The sequence below is a fragment of the Octopus bimaculoides genome, chromosome 10 (genome assembly GCF_046866305.1).
Source record: "Octopus bimaculoides isolate indiv1 chromosome 10, ASM4686630v1, whole genome shotgun sequence".
Lineage (NCBI taxonomy): Eukaryota > Metazoa > Mollusca > Cephalopoda > Octopoda > Octopodidae > Octopus > Octopus bimaculoides.
In genome coordinates, this window is record NC_142937.1 from 51,144,669 (window position 1) to 51,168,001 (window position 23,333).

Consider the following 23,333-nt stretch of genomic DNA (forward strand, 5'->3'; position numbering starts at 1 on the left):
ACTGGGTACAGTGTATAGAGTTCCAGCCTCCCCCCTTTCTACATACCAAGCAGATAATACCAGGATTCAGCCATCTTTCCCACTCTCTCTCTCTTTCCCAAACACACCTTTGTGAATACTCTTTTACTTGTTTCAGTCATTTGACTATGGCCATGCTGGAGCACCACCTTTAGTCGAGCAAATCGACCCCAGGACTAATTCTTTGTAAGCCTAGTATTTATTCTATCGATCTCTTTTTGCCGAACCGCTAAGCCCGAGGCTATAGTAGAAGACACTTGCCCAAGGTGCCACGCAGGGGACTGCACCCGGAACCATGTGGTTGGTAAGCAAGCTATTTACCACACAGCCACTCCTGCTTACATTCTATGCTTTACCTGCTAAGCAACAAACAGTAATGCCTGTTAACATTCTCTGCCAACAAATCAGCTGCTGGCTCTGCACTTTTAATGATGAGTGACATGAAAAGTCCCTTATATGAATAAACAGATAAGAGTTAGCAACATGAAGGGCATTTAGCTGTAAAACATCAAAAATACATTAAAAATATGTATTTGTCTAACCCAGCAAGGAAAAATAAAGGTAAAATGAATGAATTAATATATATATATATATATATACATATATATATATATATATATATGTATCTTTCTTTAATTTTTCTTTTTCCTGTTTCAGTCATTAGACAGCAGCCATACTGGGGTACCACCATTTTAGTTGAATGAATCAATATCAGTATTTATTTTTTCAAAGCCTGGTACTTATTCTATCAGTCTTTTTTTACTGAACTGTTAAGTTACAGAGATTTAAGCAAATCAACACTGGTTGCTAAGGGGTGGAAGGTGATAAAAAGAGACACAAAGACACATACACACAGACACATTTATGCTGGGCTTCTTCCAATTTCCATCGACCAGATTCACTCAGAAAGCTTTGGTTTTCCCAAGGCTATAGTAGAAGACACTTACCCAAGATGCCATGAACCTAGAACCATGTGCTTAGGAAGCAAGCATCTTATCGCACAGCCACTGCACCTATTATAAGATTAATAGAAAAACAGCAGTTATTTTTAAAACATTTGGGCACTTACCCCAACTATGAAAGTCCCAATGCAATTCCAAATAAAAGTCTCCTAGATTTCGCAGTGCTTGAATATGTAGGGCCCATTTCTCCTCCAGTGAATTCCGAGATTGCTGCTTGAGTGTATGAAGCAAAGTTTTAACTGCAAAAGGATAAAGTTTTATATGGTTCAAATAAATTACACCAGAGATGGAATGAAAAGGATAACCAATACATGGTAAAAGCAATCTACCTTTCTCTTATGCGTGTGTTTATAAATATATACATATGCATACATACATATATATATATATATATATATATATATATATATATATATATATATATATATATATATATATATATATACACACACACATACACATATATAGATACATCTGAGTTTGTATGATTGTATGTAGAAGAATATATTAACTAATGAAATTCCAACGAAGTCTGATTTTCACATTTTTTTTTTACAATTTTACAATATTGAAAAAAAGTAGTACTTTCATGCATTACATAATCATCAGGTTTATGTAGTGACAGCCATGTTCCACAATTGACAACTGTTCACTGTGGACAGTTGTCAATTGTGGAACATAAACCTGATCACTGTTTAACGCATGAAAGTACTAGTTTATTTCAATAATAGCTGGCCTCATGCCATTAAAAATGACAGCTAATTGTAGTAATTTATACATAAATAAGGTACAAAATAATCATAGATAAAAACATTCACACCCTTCCCTTGTACACACACACATACATACCTATACTCACACAGAGTAGAAACGCTGTTTGATTTTTCTTTTCAGCATTGAATGTTCACCATCCCACTTCCATTGCACACACACATAACCATTCACATGACTCCCTTTTACATGCACACACATATACTCATGCAGAGTTGAAATGCTGTTTGATTTTTTTTCCACAACCAAGTTTGCCCTCACCCCTTCCTTCTTTATTCATCTATCATCCCTTCCTTTCACATTCATATGTTGTGACGGAGAAATACACAGGAGTATTATTATAGTAGATTGTAAAATTGTAAGAATTGCAAAACATAAAATGTGAAAATCAGACTTAATTGGAATTCCATTGATTAATATATATATATATATATATATATATATATATATATATATATATATATATATATATATATCATCATCATCATCTAGCATCTGCTTTGTATGCTGGTATGGGTTAGATGGTTTGACTGAAACTGGTGAGCTGCACCAAGTTCCTGTCTGATTTGGCATGGTTTCTGTGGTTGGATGCCCTTCCTAATGCCAACCACTCCAAGAGTGTAATGGGTGCTTTTTACATGCCACTGGCATGGGTGCTTTAATTTGCCACCAGCATGGGTGCCAATTACATGACACTGTCATCAGCCATGACTACAATTTCACTTGGCTTGACAAGTCTTCTCAAGCACAGCATACCACCAAAAGTTTTGGTCACTTGTCATTGCCTCCTTGAGGCCCAACATTCGAAAATCATGCTTCACCACCACATCCCATGTCTTACTGGGTCTACCTCTTCCACAGGTTCCCCCATAGTTAGAGATCAGCACATTTTCATACAGCTGTCCTTGTCCATATGCATCACATGACCATACCAGCACAGTGGTCTTTCTAACACACCACATCTGATGCTTATGCAGAATTTTTCTTTCAAGATGTTTATACTCTGTCATATGTGCACACTGACATTGCACATCCAATGAAGCATACTAGCTTCATTCTTTTCAAGCCTTCGCATGTCCTTTGCAGTCACAGCCCATGTTTCACTGCTTTGTAGCATGGCTGTTTGCACACAGGCATCATACAATCTGCTTTTCACCCTGAGGAAGAAGCCCTTAGTTACCTACAGAGGTAGAAGCTCCCTGAACTTTGCCCAGCCAATTCTTATTCTAGCAGCTATGCTCTCGGAACATCCACCTCTGCTACTGACTTGGTTGCCTGGATAACAGAAGTTATCAACTACTTCTAGTTATCCCCACTGCCATTTGATGGAGTCTATCTTCCTCTCATATTGGTGCATCTTTTCTGAGTCCATCTTATGGAGTTTCTACCTTTGCTTTTCCAATGTAAAGTGCAGGGCCATTTATCTGAAGGGATTTGTGATTTATCTGCTCTCCTACTTACTAAAACTTTGCTTTTTGCTAAATTAACTCTAAGGCCCTTTGATTTTAAACCTTCCTTCAACATACATACATTCATATACATATATATATATATATATATATATATATAAAGTGTAGTATATTGCCACTTAAGTGTGGCTGACCCCTAGGGGTTGATGTTACTGTTGCTTTTAGCCCCAGGAGGGCTAAAAGCAACAGTAACATCAACCCCTAGGGGTCAGCCACACTTAAGTGGCAATATACTACACTTTATCGTGCAGTTACTGTTAATACTTCATTTAGAGAATTAACATTGCTATATATATATATATATATATATATATAAATTCACAGAATGTTAACAAAATAAGACAGTGCGTGGCATTACATTAAATAATATGTTAAAAAATACAAGACATATATAAGCACTCACAAACAGAAAACACACACACAATATCACCAATCCTCACTAGGATCTCAGTAATTTCATGTCTAGTGTTTGTTCCATTTGTTTGTGCCTATATATATTATGTCTGTTTTTTGAGCATATATACATATGCTCTTTTACTTGTTTCAGTCATCTGACTGCGGCCATGCTGGACCACCGCCTTTAGTCGAGAAAATTGACCCCAGGACTAATTCTTTGTAAGCCTAGAACTTATTCTATCGGTCTCTTTTTGCCGAACCGCAAAGTTACGGGGACGTAAACACACCAGTATCAGTTGTCAGGCGATGGTGGGGGAACAAACACACACACACACACACACATATATATATATATATATATATATATATATATATACACATATATATACGACGGGCTTCTTTCAGTTTCCGTCTACCAAATCCACTCACAAGGCTTTGGTCATCCCAAGGCTATAGTAGAAGTCACTTGCCCAAGGTGCCACGCAGTGGGACTAAACCCGGAACCATGTGGTTGGTAAGCAAGCTACTTACCACACAGCCACTCCTGCGCCTATACATAAATTAAGAACACAAATGGGTTACAGGTTCACTAAAGCTACTTCAAACACATTTTTTATTGATGAATAGTTCAATTACAACAATTACATCATGAAAAAACCATTTCCATTAGGTGATTAAAAATTTACAATTATGTATTTGTTTTGCAAAATTCCTAATCTCAAATCATGTGTTGAAACAGATATCACTATATTTGGGGATGGTCATATTTTTTTGCCAATTAACCACATGCACTATATACTTGTTCTGCACTTCAGCTTTATTATTATTGTTGTTATTTTATTCTGACAGAATGCACTAAACAAAACAGGAGGAGATATGTGGGATGGAGTGTCACAGAAGAGGTTACAGGATGTGTGATGAAAGATTTTCAGACAAAGGAAACTAAAATAAGAACAATATCAAAGCTGAAGTGAAGAACAAGTATATAGGGCATGTGGTTAATTGATAACAAAAATATAACCATCCCCAAATACAAAAACTAAAAATTTAGTTCGGAGAAAAAATGCCACAAGATGTGGATTGACCCTATCAGTTAGGCATTCTTAAAGAGAGCGGAAACACATCAAGGGTGGACGACAAAATGTACTGTAGGTTTATTCTTGAAAAACCAAATAAAATCTGTAAGATTACTCCTACATCTACACTGAATAACATAAGCTTGGGTACTTTCAAAATTATTCAAGGATTGAAGCTTGAAGACTGAACTGAGCCCTTAAGGCTTAATGAACCTAGAATTAACCTAAAAGACCATAAAGATAATTTTAGAGACAACCTGACTGTTTAGCTGATTTGCCCAACCAAATTAGATATTGGATAATTAGCCAAAGCTATTTTAGATCATGTCATTCTCTGTTTAATCCCACTTATATGGTCTAGCATGAGTGAAATCATACACTAGGTTTCTTCAATAGAAAGTAAGTGTAAGTATTCCTTTTTACAATTTGATACAAACTCTTACTACTCCAACATATCTCCCACACTTCTGAATAAGGTCCTTATATTTGCTAGAAAGAAGTCTTCCCTTTCTAAGGATCAAATAGATATTATATCGTTAGCTCAATGTACTGTTATTGAATTTGAGGGTAAAATGTGGACAAGGAGTGATACTCCTGACAGCTTCAATATAACAATAGGATCAGTGACTCCACACAAGTCACTAATCTTGTGGGTATATATCTTCTACATTGCCTAAGAGATAGTTTTCCAAAACTAAAGGGTACTCTATATAAGGATGATGCATTATTTATTATCTTAAGCAGTAGTAAGGTAGAAACTAAAAGAACTAGGAAAAAACTTAGAAAATTCTTTAAGAATTATAACTTAGGGATAATATCTGAACACAATATTAAGACTGCTAATTTCCTGGATAATACTTGCCATCGGCAACTAAACTGGCAACTCCACAGAGCTTTCTTTGTGAGGAGGGTGCTTTCTTTGTTATTTGGTCATCCTGCAAGATTAAATAAAACACCTGTCAAAGTGTGAATGGACTCTGAAGAGTCAATGGCCATCCAGATAAGCAACTCTCGCTATTTTAGCTGTGCTACCTATTAAGCCCTTACTTGCTTAAGACAACAACAATAATAACATCTCTGCTGCCTTGTGGTAACACCCACTTAAGGGAAAGGCTTCGGGAGTAAATCTCAGGAGTCAGAGTCCCTAAGACTGCCTCAATCTGGCAATTCCTGCAGCCCCACTGGTGCCAAGTCGTGTTTGCCCCCGTCCTTCCCTTGAATAACATTGGTAGTGGTGGAGAGGGGAGACATGCTACATAGGCAACTGCCAGTCTCCCATGAAAATCTGCCCAGGCTTGCACCGTCTAACAGTGGTGGTAAAACACAGAAAGCAGTAGTCTACTGGTTTTAAGCCTACACATAATTGGCATAAGAGCAAGGCGCCAGGGACTGTTTTCGACAGAGGGAGAGGGTACTGTGCCTCACTGGACAGTTGTTGCCCACCTCAAGCTGGGCAGCCCCCAGCCAGTTAGGTGTTGTCCTGTCAAAGCCCACTTGTTCCACTCAGTGTATGGAGCTTAGGGACATTAATATTCCGGATTGTGAACTGTTAACACTGCACCAAGAAAAATGTATGAACAATGTAAAACACCAGCATTCAGACTTGGATGTTGGAACATAAGAACCATGACAACTGGTCTGTTAGAGGACCTTCAAAAGATCAGTGACACAAGACAGCAATGACCAACAATGAACTGCATTGCAGCACTCCAGGAAATGAGGCTCCCAGATCCAGGGACCCTTCATGAAAGAGAATATACCATTTTCTGGCAAAGGAAAGGCATAGATGAAGTCAGAGACAGAGAGCATGGTGTTGGTTCTGCTGTGAAGAACTCTCTGCTGAAGGTGGTAAAACTCAGCAACAACGGTTTGAAGTGGATACTCTCACTTCGATTGCACACTTCTGATGGGCCTATCAACCTTATCAGTGTTTATGCTCCAACCCCCTATTCCACACAAGACATCAAGGATAAGTTCTATGATCAGCTCTCTAGGAAAATACTGGGTATCCCAAATGGAGAACAGGTGGTGCAACTTGGCAACTTCAACACCTGAGTGGGAGCTCATCAATACTCCTAGCCAGGGTGTCTGGGTCGGCACAGGGCTGGCAACATGAATGAAAATGGGCAATGGCTGCTCAAGCTCTGCATGCTCCATGGACTAAGTGTCATCAACACCTTCTTCTGAGCCAAAGCTCAACACAGGGTCTCTTGACGTCACCCTCACTCAGGGTATTAGCACCAGCTAGATCTGATCATCACAAGATGTAACCACCTGAGGAATGTCCTCCTGACTTAGTCTTTTCAGAGTACTGACTGTGACACAGACAACTCTCTGGTTTACTGCAATCTCAAACTACAACCAAAAATGATGCACTGCACCAAGCCCCCAGGCAAATAGTGCATCAATACCACTGCAACCCAAAAGCCAACTAAGACAGATGCATTCCTCAAGACACTGGAAGACACCCTCCTTGCAGACTCACCAGAAGGTAATGTTCAGCAGAGATGGGACTCTTTCAGGGACATCATCCATAACACTGCACTGAAGGCTTTGGGAGAAGGAGAAAAATGACACAAGACTGGTTTGAGGCAAGTGTGAAAGAACTCAATACCCCCATGGAGGAGAAGCATGCTGTCCTGCTGAATCACAAGCACTAACCCACCAGGGCAATGCTGCAAGCATTGAGATCATCAACGAACATGCAGAAGACTGTGAGACAGTGGGCAAATGACTACTGGTTACAACTATGTGTAGATATTCAACTGTCATTTGATATGGGCAACATTCACAGAATGTATGAAGGTATCAAGAAAGCCATCGGCCTAACTCAGAGCAAGGTAGCTCCATTCAAATCCAGAGCAGGGGAAGTTATCAAGAGCAAAACAAAACAAAAAAAAAAAGGCAAGCTAGAGAGATGGGTGGAACATTATTACGAACTCTACATGAAGGAAAACATCTCAGACAGTGCCTAGACAGCATTGAACACCTACCTCTCATGGAAGAGCTGGACACACTGCCAACTGCTGAAGAACTGAGCAGAGCCATTGATGGCTTGCCCACCGGAAAAGCACCAGGTTTGGACAGCATCTCACCAGAGATGATCACATTTGCAAGGAGAGTTCTACTTACCCACTTGCTGAAGCTACTGTGTCAGTGCTGGAAGGAGGAAACAATCTTGCAAGACATGAGAGACTGCAACATTGTCACCCTATATAAGAACAAAGGGGACAAAAGTAACTGCAATAATTACTAAGGCATCTCACTGTTGAGCATCACTGGGAAGGTCTCTGCTTGCATGGCTCTAAACAGACTACAGAAAATCACTGAGAGGGTATACCCTGAATGTCAGTACAGTTTCAGATCAGAAAACACCACCATCAACATGATCTTCTCTCTTCGACAGCTACAGGATAAGTGCCGAGAGCAAAGGCAACCACTTTTTATCACCTTCATTGACCTCACAAAGGCTTTTGACCTAGTCAGAAGAGACAGCCTGTTCAAGATCCTTGCCAAGATTGGCTGTCCTCAAAGACTCCTCAAGATTGTCCAATCATTTCATGAGGATATGAAAGGCGTTGTTCAATTTGATGGCTCTTCTTCGGAGGCATTCAACATACGTAGTGGTGTGAAGTAGGGCTGTGTGCTTTCCCCAACCCTGCTTGGCATCTTCTTTGTAGTGATGCTGAAATATGCATTTAGGAAACCAACTGCTAGTGCTTACCTTCACACCAGATCAGACGGTAAACTGTTTAGTCTGTCAAGGCTGAAAGCAGGTACTCATCAGAGAAATGCTGTTCGTGGAAAACACAACAGTGCACACTGAAGAGCAAATGCAACACCTCATGGACAAACTTTCAAAGGCCTGTCAGGATTTCAGCCTACCAGTCTGAAGAAGACCATAGTACAGAGCCAATGTACCAGCACCCACCCCACCACTGCCCTAATCCTCCTCCTCCTCATCATCATCATCTAGAAGTAGAGCATGAATTCACCTACCTCAGCTCTACCATCACTGACGACCTCTCCCTGGACCCTGAGATCAACAGGCAAATTGGACAAGCATCCTCTACATTTACCAGGCTCACAAAGAGAGTCTGGGAAAACAGAAAACTGGCTGTAAACACTGAGATTGCTGTTTATAATGCATGCATCTTTAGTACACTACTTTATGGCAGTGAGACCTGGAGCCTCTACTCCAAACAGGAGCAGTGTCTCAACATCTTCCACCTTCGTAACTTGAGACATATCTTGGACATCAAGTGAATCGACTACATCACCATCACCAAAGTCCTCAACTACACCAAGATACCCAGCATACTCACCTTGCTCCAGCAGCATTGTCTGTGCTGGAATGGTCATGTACATCGCATGCTGGATGAGAGGACCCCAAAAGACCTCCTGTATGGGGAATTGACTACCATCACAAGAGCACAAGGACGACCTCATCTTTGCTTCAAGGACCTCTGTAAGAGGGATATGAAGCTGCTTGATCTGGACATCCTGAGATGGGAGGAGGTCGCAAATGATCACCCACACTGGGGACAAATACTGTAAAAGTGGATGAAGTAAGTGGAAGAAAAACATGAACTTGCCACCAATCAAAACAGCACTCATAGGAAGGAAAAACCAGTAGTGCTGGCAGAGAGCTCCTTCCAATGTGTGCACAACTACCACTCCCGTGTGGGCCTATACAGCCACAACAAATGCTGCACTGCCATCAGCAGCTGACACGATTTCTTCAGACGCAGATCCATGGTCTCTCAAGACTGACAGATGCTTACTACTACTACTCTGGATCTCAAATTGGGCCTATACTATCCTTATAGAAAACCGTCTGATGTTATCACTTATATAAGCCATTTCTCTAATCATTCCTCTTGCATCATAAGTCCATTAAGAACAGGGATTTCAACTAGAATTTCACAACTGTCTGCTAGTGATACAATATTTAATGCATATGCTCACTAATATAATGCTGCATTATTTAAATCGGGTTACAAACACTGTATCAAATATTTCCAAGGAACTGATACACCTACTGGCTACATTAATACTAAGGGTACTATTACTCATAATAACATGCACCTTGATGGCAAAACATAAAAATAAAAATAAATATAAGAATAATAATAAGAAATAGTTAATGTTACATTGCTATATTTAGTGGCTATATAACCAATGAGTTTGTGGATGGTTCATGAGTTGGATGTGATGCTGATTAAGGAGCAAGAACTTCTGAAATATGGCATATACACCCATTGCCCATTTTTCATCTTCAATGTCATTGTTGTTTACGTTAGGCATACTCGGATATGAAACGTCGTAACAAACCAGTGCTGGCTATAGTTTCTATAGAAAGTCTGTAGAGAAAACCTTAAGTGATTTAATAGCACTGCTAACACAGTAGAATTCAATATTGACTCATTATTAAGTGTTGCATAATGAAATAAGGTATTCCTACAAGTCATCAATAGACATTTGTATATTAATTTATTTCTATTTATAGGCTTACCAAATAATAAAATGTATGCATGCATACATACATACATACATACATACATTCATTCATTCATTCATTCAGTCAGTCATTCATTCATTCTTTCACTCATTATCAAAAAAGCATTTTTCAGGGTGACAGCCTGTCAGCAGTGGCCATAGATGACCTGAAACTGCATGGGCCAAATATGAACCACATAAAAAAGCAATTGGACCTCATTACCCAATTTTCTCCAGGTACTGGAATGAAATTTGGTTGGTTCAAATATGCATTTTTGACAGTAAAATGTGGAAAAGTTGTGCCCTCCTCAGAAAGCCTAAAAATGAAAGCTTGACAATAAGACTTCTACAGTTAGGTGACAATTATAGGTATCTTAGACAAGATGAAAATGACAAATATGATGGAACAGGAATGAATACCTCAGTAGAGTAAAGAAAATATGGTTATCAGAATACCGTTCACAGTATTTGCAGTATTTATCCTCAATCTTATGTTTGGCCTTCTAAGCTGGTCATTACGAGAACTGAATGTGATAGATGTTCAAACATACAAGCTGCTCACTGTTACAGGAAACTTCAACAACAATGGAAATGTAGACAGGCTAAATTTTCCGTACAAGGATGGTGACCATGGTCTCAAATCTATAGTGAATCAAATGAAGTACATATTGTGACACTGAAACATCTGCAGGAGAGGAGAAAGACAAGTAACTATCTTGCCCAAATTTGTGACCATGAAATCAACAACACAATTAATATAGCTAATGAACTTGAGGATAAATATGAAATAAAAGCTGATACAGATCTCTTCCCAAGAATTGGTAAAATCTATTTACCAGATGAACAAAATAAAAAAAAAACAATGGATCAGCTCACTGAGGAGATAGTACACAAGTATTTGAAATGAAAAACACAAACCACTGAAGAGACTGATCATGTCATACACTTGACATGGAGTACTAGCAAGTTTATAATATCTCAATTTGAAGGCTACTTCCATGCAATTCAAGAACAAGAGATCCCTACCAAGTACCAACATCAAATACGGCAGAAAACAGACAGATAACAAATGTACACTGTGCATGACCAAGACTGAAGACATCAATCACATTATTGCCAACTGCAAGAGAATATGTTCCAGATATCATCATTCCATTAAAAAATTTCTTTCACCCTCTGGGAAAATACTGGACTTTGTAAAAGTCATTACAAACTTTACGACACCCTCACCAAAGGGCACAATAGTTTTGATACAATTAGACATGTTTTTTTTAACATATAAATGTATTTAAATATTAACATTAATCAATGTGGCTGGTCTCGGTGGTGAGCACATGTTCCAGGCAAGACCTGAAGGTGTGCACACATTGCAGATGAAGTCCTTCTTCATACTGGCCCATACATGGTTGACAGAGGACTTCAGCTCATCGACGTTGCTATGGCAGACCTTGCCCACATGCTGTAGTGAAGGGGGTTAAGGTCAGGCAACTGTGGCACTGAAAAGTCTTTTGGTCAGAAGTTTATGTTCAACCCCAACCACTCTTGCATGGTCTTAGCTGTGTGAGCTGGGGCACCGTCCTGCTGAAAGACATAGTCCACATTCTCTGTGATCTTTCTCACCCACGGTAGGATTTTTGTAGCCAAGATGTCCCTGTAGTCAGCCACAGCAACCCTGTAACTGGTCATGAACCACATCAGTGGTATCTTCTTGCCATTCAAAGCAACAACACCAAGCATCATCATGGAGGCTGGGTGCTTGGTCAATGAACATGTAGTAGACCTCAGAGACATCCTGGCCATAGCTGGTTGATCAGAAAAAAATGAGAATTCGATTGCCATGACATTTCAAGTTGTTGAAGGCAATGACAGTGCTCCCAACATTATTCTCGCAAATAGTCAGTGAGCAGAGGCCTTTCCATGCACCTCAAGCTCTTGCTGCTCTCCTCTTTGATGGCCCTGAGATCTTGTTCTTCATGAGCGCAGTCAGTTTGAGCTGTGGATCACTTTTGAAGGCCTTTCTCATGACCAAACAGTTGACAACTTGAGATTTAATTGATTGAGGTCAATCTTTGAGGTCTTTCCTGATCTTGAGCCTCTCTGTGACTCTGTAGACAGTCATTCAGCTAACGTTGAACCGCTTGGCGATGTTGGACTTGTGGCCCATGCGCAGGAGAGCAGAGATCTCGATTCTTTTTGCTTCCATCTTGATACATCTGCACACAATGGAAAAGATGTTTTAAAAACGTGCTGGAAAAGTAGAACTTTAAGTATGTTTGATGGTACTTTTTGTATCACACACTTAAACCTCTTGAAAGGTCAAAACCGAGTGTAACAGGACTTTTGCAAAGCCTGGTGTCTCAGATTACAGATAATGAATATTTCTCTGTTGATAGACAAATTAATTCAGCTTACATCAGTAAACTTTGTGGTAGGACATATTGTCATACGATATCAATGGAATCCCAAATGGATTCAATGGTAAATTATTAAATTCCACCAACTCTTGGTTACTCACATGAAATTTTGCCAGCTCAGTGAGATGTACGACAATTCAAGCATATATGGTTCTCAGATGTTCATTGACGCTGGCTCACACTTCTACAAATCAATTCTGTGGACTACCTCAACAACAAAAGACAAAAACATTCACATCATGGCAGAGGACTTCAGTGGACATGTTGGAAAACACTCCAATGGATTTCAGGGTATGCATGGCAGCTACAGCTTTGGCTCCAGAGATGAGGAGGGGACAAGGCTGTTGGAGTTTTGTGATGTTTATAGCTTACTGGTCTGCAGCACCAATTTCAGAAAACCTGCCAACCATCTGATCACTTATCAATCTGGCAGACACACCAGCCAGATTGGCTACTTCCTCACCAGACACAAGGACAGATATATGCTTGTAAATGCAAAATTTTTCCCAGGTGATGAATGTACAACTCAACATAAGCTAGTGATTAGTAACTTCAGGGTTAAGGACAGAAACATCTAGAGATGCAAGCCAATATGGAAAAGGAGACTGTGGAAGTTCAAGGATCTCTCAAACAGGCAGAGATGAGAGATGCCCTTAATGAGGCCTTTGATGAGAAAGAGGAAACGGTAGACATATGATGCAGAGGACAGTTGTAAATTTCTATGGACAATCTGTTAAGGACAGACTAAATTTGTGGTTGGAACAAAGCTTCTGCCAAACCAAGGATATTGTAGTGGTAGAACAGTGATGTTGACAGGGCTATAAAAGAGAAGAGATGGATATGGAAAGAGGGAGTAGCAAAGAATCATATCAGAAAGCCTTTAGAGAGGCTAGATGTCAGATTTATCTAGCTAGGGTAGAAACAGAAAAGAAGAGGTTTGCCAAAGTCCTACAGTGAGAACATCAGAGACTTGAAGTGTTCCAGATTGTCAGACAGTCAGTCAGTGAGAATCGAGACATTGTGGGAGAGAAGTGTGTGCGGATGAGTATTGGTATACTTGCACTTAGTGATGTGGACAAGAAAGAGGTGTGGAAAAGTTACTATTTGAGACTGTTGAATGTAGAGAATAAATAGGATAAAGGGAGTCTCCCTCGGCTGAACCCAACAGAGGGACCAGCTATTTTAGTAGACAACAGTATGGTAGATAAGGTGATTAAAAGCTTGAAAACCAGGAACGTCCATCCAGAATCATGACTAAGATGCTCAAAATATCTGGTAAGGTAGGATACAGGCAAGTTGATTGCATAATTAATCAAGTCATTCTGGAAGGTGTAATACCAAGGACTGCTAGCAGCATTATTGTTAGCTGCTACAAGGGTAAGGGTCATGTTTTAGATAGGAGCAATTATAGAGGCATCAAACTCTTGGACCAGGTGATGAAAATTACAGAGAAAGTTATAGTAAAATTAATTAGAAGCAGACTTAGGCTAGACCAGGCCTGGCCAACTTGAATTACATTGCAGGCCACTCTAATCACAGAAAGGTTTTTGAGGGCCACTTGTATACTTTATGCACTAATAGTCAAATAATTAAATTACAGAATCAAGAATTTTTCATACTTTTTGTTTCTTTAAAATTATAAAATTGTAGGTTAATTGTTTTATTGCCACTTATACATTTAAAATTTATTTTGAAACAAATGTTTTACACAAACAATTTTATTTTGAAATTAAACACAATGCTTCAAGAAAGTATCAAGCGGGCTGCAAGATAAAAGTCTGTGGGCTGCATGCAGGCTGCATGTGGCCCATGGGCTAGAAAAATGCAGTTCATCCAGAGAAGTAGCACAAACGACACTATTTTCAGTCACACAACTGCAAGAGAAGTACTCAGCTAAGATTAAACCATTATACTTGGCATTTGTTTATGTAGAGAAAGCCTTTGATAGAGTACCACACTGTGATATGGTGGGCTCTGAGGAGGCTAGGGATGGATACGTGGCTGGTGAAAGCTGCACAGACCATGTGAAAAGATGCTGTCAGAAAGGTGAAAGCTGCACAGACCATGTGAAAAGATGCTGTCAGAAAGGTGAGAGTTCACCACAAGTACAGCGAAGAATTTTAGTGTACAGGTAGGGGTTCATCAAGGCTCAGTCCTCAGTCTCCTCCTTTTCATCATTATTTGCCAGGCCATAACAGAGGAATTCAAAACTGACAGTGCCTGGGAACTACTATATGCTGATGGTCATGCCTTCATAGCAAATTCCATATCAGAGCTAGAAGAGAAATTTCTTGAGTGGAAGCAAAACCTGAAATCTAAGGGCCTTATGGTTAAATTAGGAAAAGGACTAAGGTCCTAGAAAGCAAGGAAACTGATAGGACTCCACTCCCTTCAGATAGGTGTTTAATTTGTAGGAAAGGTGTAGGCAGGGACTCCACACGATGTACACAGTGTAAGCTATGAACACACGAGGTGCAGTAGATTAATAGGAAGATTATCAGAGAAGGTACATATGTGAAAAATGCACTGGATCCATAAAAACTAGAAATTCAGGAAATTGATTCTCTCAAATGCCCTGGTGGTTCATTAGATGTAGTAGATAATTTGTGCTACCTGGGGGACCAAATAAGTAGTGGGGGTGGATGCATGGAGAGCATGATAACTAGAATAAGAAAAGGATGGAGGAAATTCAGAGAGCTTTCACCTCTGTTCACTATGAAAGGTTTCTCTCTCCGAGTGAAAGGCAGATTGTATGATGCATGTATATGGACAGCAATTGTATATGATAGTGAGACATGGACCCTGAATGCAGAGAACATGTAAAGGTTAGAGAGGAATGAGGCTAGTATGTGCCACTGGATATGTAATGTAAGTGTACATGTTTGACAGAGTGCTAGCATATTGAGAGAGAAGTTAGGCATAAAAAAATTAGTTGTTGTGTGCATGAGAGAAGATTGCATTGGTTTGGTCATGTGAATTTGATGGATGCCAACAGCTCCATAAAGAAGTGCCGATCTCTCAAAGTAGACGGAACACATGGAAGTGGAAGACATGGGACAAAGTACTGAAGAATGACCACAGGACACTGAATCTTTCAAGTGAGATGACAAAGGACAAGATGCCTGGCACTTTGCTATACTCAAGAAGACCTGCACAGAAGTGTTAAGATTGGTTCCCTTGGTGGTGAGGATTGACCTGCAAGATTCCTATGCGGATGTCACCTAAAAAACACTTGTGGTGGTGCCACATAAAAGCACCTGTGCGGTGCCACATAAAAGCGCCTGTGCAGTGCCACATAAAAGCACCTGTGTGGTTCCACGTAAATGTTCCCATGCAGTGTCATGTAAAAGTGATTGTGTGGTACCACATAAAAGTATCCATGCAGTAGCACATAAAAGTAACCAGCACACTTTGTAAAGTGGTTGGCATTAGGAAAGGCATACAGCCATAGAAACCATGCCAAATCATTGGAGCCTAGTGCAGCTTCCGTCAAACTGTCCAACCCATGCCAGCATGGACAATGGACATTAAATGATGATGATGGTGATGATGATAAGTTGGATCATCAGCAATTGAATTAAAATCCAAAATTGGGAAATACTGAGTCACTGCCCCTTCCAGCGAAACATTCACACATATGTAAAGATTTTCTCAAAAATTTTGTACTATTGGCAGCCAATATGAGAACACACTAGAAGGTTGATAGAATACAATGACAGTTGTTTCATCTAATCTTAGCCAGATATCTAATACTGTATATAAAATATTAATAACTCAAATGTACTGAGTGATTTACCTTGCTGTTGAGACTGAAGATTTCAGACCTGAAGATTGCTATGTCATTTGTTTCTAATCTTCTGTAAAAATATATAAGGCCATGGGGAAATAATTCCGTTCTTGGAAACAGTCAAAGTTGGCAACAGGAAGAACATCTGGCATAGAAAAATCTGTCTGAATGAATTTTGCCTGATCCATGCAACCATGGAAAAGTGGACATTAAAACAATAACATATATACAGATGTTAAATTAAGATTATTATTTTAAAGCTACTTTCAGAATAACAATGGAACATTTACTGATGGGAGCAAGACTCAATTCTGAGAGTAGAGCCAAATTTACTATAATGTTTGAGTTGACTGGGATTTCAAGTTTCACCTGTCTGATCCAACCAAGTTACTTGATTGAGTTGAAACACAAATAACTTAACTTATAGCAAATATTTATGCCATGTGTTTTTGTATGTAATCATCGTATTTACACATATTTTCTTATAATGGACATTTGAAGTCTAAATTGAAATTTTACCAAGTACTATGAGGCTGTTTTTGATGATATTAATTTCATGACTCAAGGAGATACCCTATGTTTTACTTTACATATTTTCTTCTAAATCTATATGCAACACATAAAACAAACAATCTTAACAGAAATGAACTTTTTTTTCAGCAAGAGCTCTGCTGAAAACAATATATCTTATGTGGTTTGATACTCTGATGAAAAAAGTTTGTTTGTCCCAACATCTGAGCATGTAACATAGAGCTGACCATGAAGAAAACATAAACTGGTCAGTTCACTTGCAGCAACTCTGCAGGACTCCAAGAATCATTTTGAAGGTCCTGGAAAAAAACAATGTCATTGGAAAGTGAAAATGTTTGAAATGAAATGGCACATCTGATGGAATGAAAATCACGTTTTCCTAGGTAAAACCGATCATTAAAAATGGCTTCCATTACATGAGGCATAATAGATTTGACAGTTAATCTGATCCATTAGAGAGTTCTGGTGTCTAAATTTTGTAACAATATAACGGGTGCTCTTTCTTTCAGTTACATGTTATGAGGGATAACAAAGAGAGTCGAGAAACTATGTTGAATAGTTGGCAATATCATTAATGTTAATTACAGTGTGAACTGTCTTGTATGATCTGGATTGAACTTGTGCCTGCACAATGTCTTTTTCAAAGCTGGGATGGCACATTCAGAAGGCCACACACAGTTTCTATAATTCTGTTAGAGGCTTGTATAACAATAACATCAGCCAGGTATTCAACATGCGCCACAGAGCTTGTGTTGGTCCCCAGCTCAAGACAGCTCTGGTAAAGGATACCAATGGCAACATCATCACTACAGAAACTACCTGCCTCGAATGCTAGAAGGAGCACTTCAACCTTCTTCCTCACTCACCAGTCCCAACTGATCCCAGCCTAACATTACTGCAGACACAGCCGTAACCAATGACGCTTGCAGACACAATCCTGACACACCCCCATTGAAGTCAGTGCTGCTCTGAAGGAGCTCAACATCCACAAAGCCTCTAGAATCTGCACTATCACTATGGAAATGTTGAAGACAGACAGAGAAAACATGATCCAGTGGCTAACTCACATCATCAACCATATATGGGTGTCAGAGTGGCTCTCAAATGACTGAACCTGGAGCATCATCTTCCTTTTCTAGAAAAGGAAGGGTGACAGACTTGTCTGCAGCAACCACAAGGGCATCACCCTCCTCTCCATCCCAGGCAAGCTCTTCACCAGGATCCTCTTCAGCCATGCTATCACCTAACCGATCTGGAGTAAGCAGATGATACCACCCTATTCAGCAACTTGATTGACTGCTCAGGGATCCACTGACCATATACTGAGAGAAATCAGCAAAGCTTGGCCTTCAGGTGAGTTGGGTGAAGACCAACTGATGCATACTGGTGATAGCCCTCCCCATCCTCTTCTCCATACTGGCCTTGATGTTGCAGAATTTGTCAGCTCCTTCATCTACCTGGGCTCCACAGTCACCATCACTGGAGACCAGGAGATCATCCACAGATGTGATTTGGCTGTTGGGGTCATGTACTCTCTATAGAAGCCCCTTTGGCACCACTGTTCTATTTCCCAGAAGATGAAGCTCCACAACAACATGTTGGTCTTCTCCATTCTCCTCTATGGAGCAGAAACCTGGCTCCTCACAAAGACCCTGGCAAAGAAGATTGATAGCTTTGATAGCAGAGCCCTGAGAATGATTGAGAACATCAGATGGTACCATCATGCTTCCAACAAAGAACTGCATGTGTGCACACATCAGCCAGCAGCCTCCCACCTTGTGTGCTGGTACAGGCAAGTCCACCATCTTTAGTCAGATCATCTTATCAGGGCCTTGCTCCATTCAATGTAGCATCTGTGAGCAGAAAGAGCCCTAACGGCAGGCCTCACACCAGATGGTTGAAATGATTAAGAAAGATCTCCAGAAGCCTAATGTCATCATGTAGGCTGCAGAGGGGGTGGCACAGGACTGCCAGCAATGGGGAGCACTGGTGAACCTGGTCAGTCAGCTCAACATACAATGATGCCTCTGGGACCACTAACATGGGATCACCCCAACCCCATCAAACAAGAGTATGAAGCTGAAACTGAACTGAAACTGAAGCTTGCATAAACTTTCAATTCCATTTTTTGAGATGTGTTGATGACTGTTTCACAAATTTATTGCATTTTGACATCTCCACACTCAGTGTCGAACCAGTCACTGATCATGGTCCAATGCTGAAGTAAAACTTTTGCAACCTGGACTGCTCCAACATGTCTAAGTGCAACTTACATGCTGATAGATGAGGTTTTACCATTTTGTTTCAAAATATAGGTTTCTCTGAAGCATGCTCTCAACTTATAAGCAGGTGTATTTCGAGAGTTTGCCTGAAATCACCAGAAAACAAGACTGTAGCTCCACCTCTGATATTAGTACTATCTCTGATATCTTGTAAGGTGTAATCAAAGCCATCAAATGCAAATCTGTGAAACACTACATTTGACTCATGTCTTCAGTTTGGTCTGCTTCAGAACTTTTGCCTGTCTAAATCCTTTGTCATTACTGAACATTGAATTGTCATTGAGTGAAAGTTTGAGTGGCAGCATAAGAACGAAATGAACAGTCCTGTCATGTATAAGCATTGCTAGATGAGGCCACTGCAACAGTAATTGTTGATGGTCATAGCTGGTTGCCTGAAGAGTCTCTTGACTGAGAGTTACAGCTGCAAATTTTACTGGAGCTGGTAGTCAACACTGTTTAAGATCCTTGATATCTGGAGTTAGGATAAGTGTTTGGTTGTACATGATAAAAGTAAATTCAAGTATGGGTTTTTTTATGCTTGTTGTTCATGATATAGTATATTTTTTGTCATACGCTCCTGATGATTACGTCAAAATCAAAAAGATGGAAAACGGTAGCAAAGCAGCACTTCGTCTTGCTTGGGAAATGTGAGATTGCATCCTCTGCCAAGATACCATCCCAGTTTACATCATCTGCCAAGAACCATCTATGGAAAATTTCACAATATGTTGCACAGATATATAAAGCAACTATTTTGAAGTCATAGAAAGAAGAATAAGATTAGACCATGATTACTGTGTAGTAGTTGCTGTAGACTAAAACAGACAATTAAAATCATGTCTTCAAAAATGTTAGTACATGGCTTTCACATACAATAGAAGATAGAAAATACTTTATTTTGTTTCACATTTAAATCTATTTATACTACTATGGAGCAGACAGTTATTTTATTTCTTTAAATTTGAGATAAATTTAAACCTTATAAAAATTAACAGTCCAATTTATATGGCATATATACAGTGCTTAGCCAAAAATAAACCTCTGTACTTGGCTTTTGTTGACATGGAGAAAGCCTTTGACAGGGTCCCCCACTCCCTTATCTTGTGGTCAATGAAGAAACTAGGAATAGATGAGTGGTTGATGAGAACTGTAGAAGCCATGTACAGGGAATCTGTCAGTAAGGTGAAGGTTGGCAATGAATATTGTAATGAATTCAGTGTACAAGTAGGAGTTCACCAAGGATCAGTCCTCAGCCGCTATCTTGTTCATCACAGTCCTCCAGTCAATAACAGAGAAACTTAAGATGGGCTGCCCTTAGGCGCTCCTCTATGCTGATGATCTAGTTCTTATAGCTGAATCACAAGAAATTTCATGTCAGAAATCAAAGGGCCTGAGAGTTAGTTTAGCAAAGACCAATTTGTGAAACAGTCAGCAGGACAACAGACAAACCACAAATCCCTTCAAGGAGATGGCCCTGCTTGATATGAAGAAAAGGTGTAGGAAGAAACTTCATAAGGTGTACCCAGTACAAGCTATGGACACACAAGAGGTGCATCATTATCACAGGAAGGTTAACAGAGAAAGTAGTCTTTGTGTGTGGCAGATGTATAGGTACAATAAATACTAAAATGTACAGAAAATAAACTTCATCAAATGCCAGGTAGCATCTGTTATCTGAGTGACCAAATCAGCAGTAGAGGCGGATGCTCGGAGAGCATAGTTGCTAGAATAAGAATAAGCTGGGCTAAGTTCAGAGAGCTTCTACCTTTGTTGGTAACAAAAGACCTCTCCCTCAGAGAGAAAGACAGATTGTATGATGCCTGTATGCAAACAGCCATGTGACATGGCAGTGAAACATGGGCTATGACTGCAAAAGACATGTGAAGGCTTGAAAGAAATTAAGCTAGTATTTGTTGCTGGATGTACAATGTCAGTATGCATATACAACAAAGTGTAAGCATCTTGAGAGAAAAATTGTGCTGTCTCCCGTCCCAGGGTCTCACGGACCCATACCTCCCACACCCTCAGGGTTGGCACTCTCAACGTTGGTACACTAAAAGGTAAGTCTGGTGAGATTGTTGAGATGTTTATACAGAGATGTGTCAATATCTGCTGCCTCCAAGAAGTAAGGTGGAGAGGAGGTTCTGCTAGGTTCTTCACAGGCAAAGAACACAGGTACAACATTTTCTGGGCAGGGAACACAGACAGGGTCGGGGGGATGAGAATACTTCTTGCAGAGAAATGGGTGGATAAGGTAATCGAGGTAGTCAGAGTATGCCATAGAAAACTTAAGATTAGAATAGTGCTTTATCATGGGCTACCAACCATTATCTCGGCCTATGCCCCTCAGCCGGGGTTACCCGATGGACAGAGAAACCTATTTTATGACACCCTCTTGCAGACTACCTCGTTGACGAATGACAAGGACCTTCTCTTTGTGGCTGGTGACTACAATGGACATGTTGGACAACATCCAGGGGGCTTCCATGGCATACATGGAGGCTATGGTTTTGGTTCCCGCAATGAGGAGGGAATCAGGCTGCTGGAGTTCTGCGATGCAAATGATCTTATGGTTTGCAATACTAACTTCAGGAAACTTGCCGGTCACCTAGTCACCTACAGTTCTGGCAGATACACTAGCCAAACTGACTACATCCTTGCCAGAAAAAGAGAAAGATGGCTGCATACATAAATAAATGCCAAAACCTTCCCAGGCAAAGAATGTACCCCACAACATAGACTGGTAGTTAGTGACTTCAGGATCAGGGCTAAGTGGTTGCTCAGAAGACGACCAGCATGGAGGAGAACAGCTTAGAAGCTCAAAGATCCTGCAAATGGACAGAGATTTAGATACATATTACTCGAAGCCTTTGACGAAATAGAAGGGGACATAGCTTCACACAATGTAAAAGACAACCGGAGGTTTCTACGGGACAACCTGCTGAGAGTCACTGACCAGATCTGTGGATGGTGCAAAGTCCCCTCTCGACCCAAAATAACGTGGTGGTGGAACAATGTTGTTGACAGGAGTGACAGGGCTATTAGAGAAAAGAAACAGGCTTGGAAGGACTGGAAGAACGGTGGTAGCAGGGAATTGTATCAGACTGCCAGAAGGGAAGCTAGGAGACAGGTTTATTTAGCCAGAGGGAAAGCAGATAAGAAAAATTTGCCAATGTTCTGCGCCGTGAGGACCAAAGACTTGAGGTATTTTGTGTTGCAAGACAGCGTGTGAGAGAGAATCATGATGCCGTAGGAGAGAAATGTGTCCGCATGGATGATGGTTCACTTGCACTAAATGAGGCTGCAAAGAGAGAGGTTTGGAGACGCCACTATGAAAGGTAGCTCAATAAAGAAAATGAATGGGAGAAAGAAAGTCTGCGAAATGTCAACCCAACAGAGGGACCAGCTATCCGAGTTGACACTACCTTGGTAGATAAAGCAATTAAGAGCATGAAGACAGGGAAAGCCCCTGGCCCATCAGGAATCACTGCAGAGATGCTCAAAATATCTGGCAGTGTCGGCTATAGCCTAGTCACCCGTATAGTTACCCAGGTGATACACGAAGGAGGCATACCCAATGACTGGTGTTGCAGCACCATAGTCAACTGCTACAAAGGTAAAGGTGACGCTTTAGATACAAATAATTACAGAGGTATCAAGTTGTTAGATCAGGTAATGGAAGTCACGGAGAGGGTCATAACCCAACTAATTAGGGAGAGAGTCAGTTTAAATGAGATGCAGTTTGGGTTTGTGCCAGGGAAAAGCACCACTGATGCTACATTTCTGGTAAGACAGCTGCAAAAGAAATACCTAGCGAAAGATAAATCTTTGTACCTGGCTTTCGTTGACATGGAGAAAGCCTTTGACGGGGTCCACCGATCCCTTATCTGGTGGTCAATGAGAAAACTAGGGATAGATGAATGGTTAGTGAGAGCTGTGCGAGCCATGTACAGGGATGCTGTCAGTAAGGTGAGGGTTGGTAACGAGTACAGTGAAGAATTCCGGGTAGAGGAAGGGGTCCACCAAGGTTCTGTCCTCAGCCCTCTCCTATTTATCATAGTCCTCCAAGCAATAACAGAGGAATTCAAGACAGGATGCCCCTGGGAGCTCCTCTATGCTAACAACTTT

At 40.3% G+C, this 23,333-nt stretch overlaps 1 protein-coding gene across 2 annotated transcripts in view; it reads right to left on the minus strand.

Annotated features, from left to right (window-relative positions):
* The window catches only part of LOC149133717 (ankyrin repeat domain-containing protein 13C-A-like), a 331,974-nt gene that overhangs the window by 191,397 nt on the left and 117,244 nt on the right, over nt 1–23,333 (minus strand). For both annotated transcript variants that reach the window (XM_089359124.1, XM_089359123.1), the window contains one exon: nt 1,088–1,219. In XM_089359124.1, the coding sequence (XP_089215250.1) occupies nt 1,088–1,219 (132 nt within the window). The remainder of the gene's footprint in view (nt 1–1,087; nt 1,220–23,333) is intronic.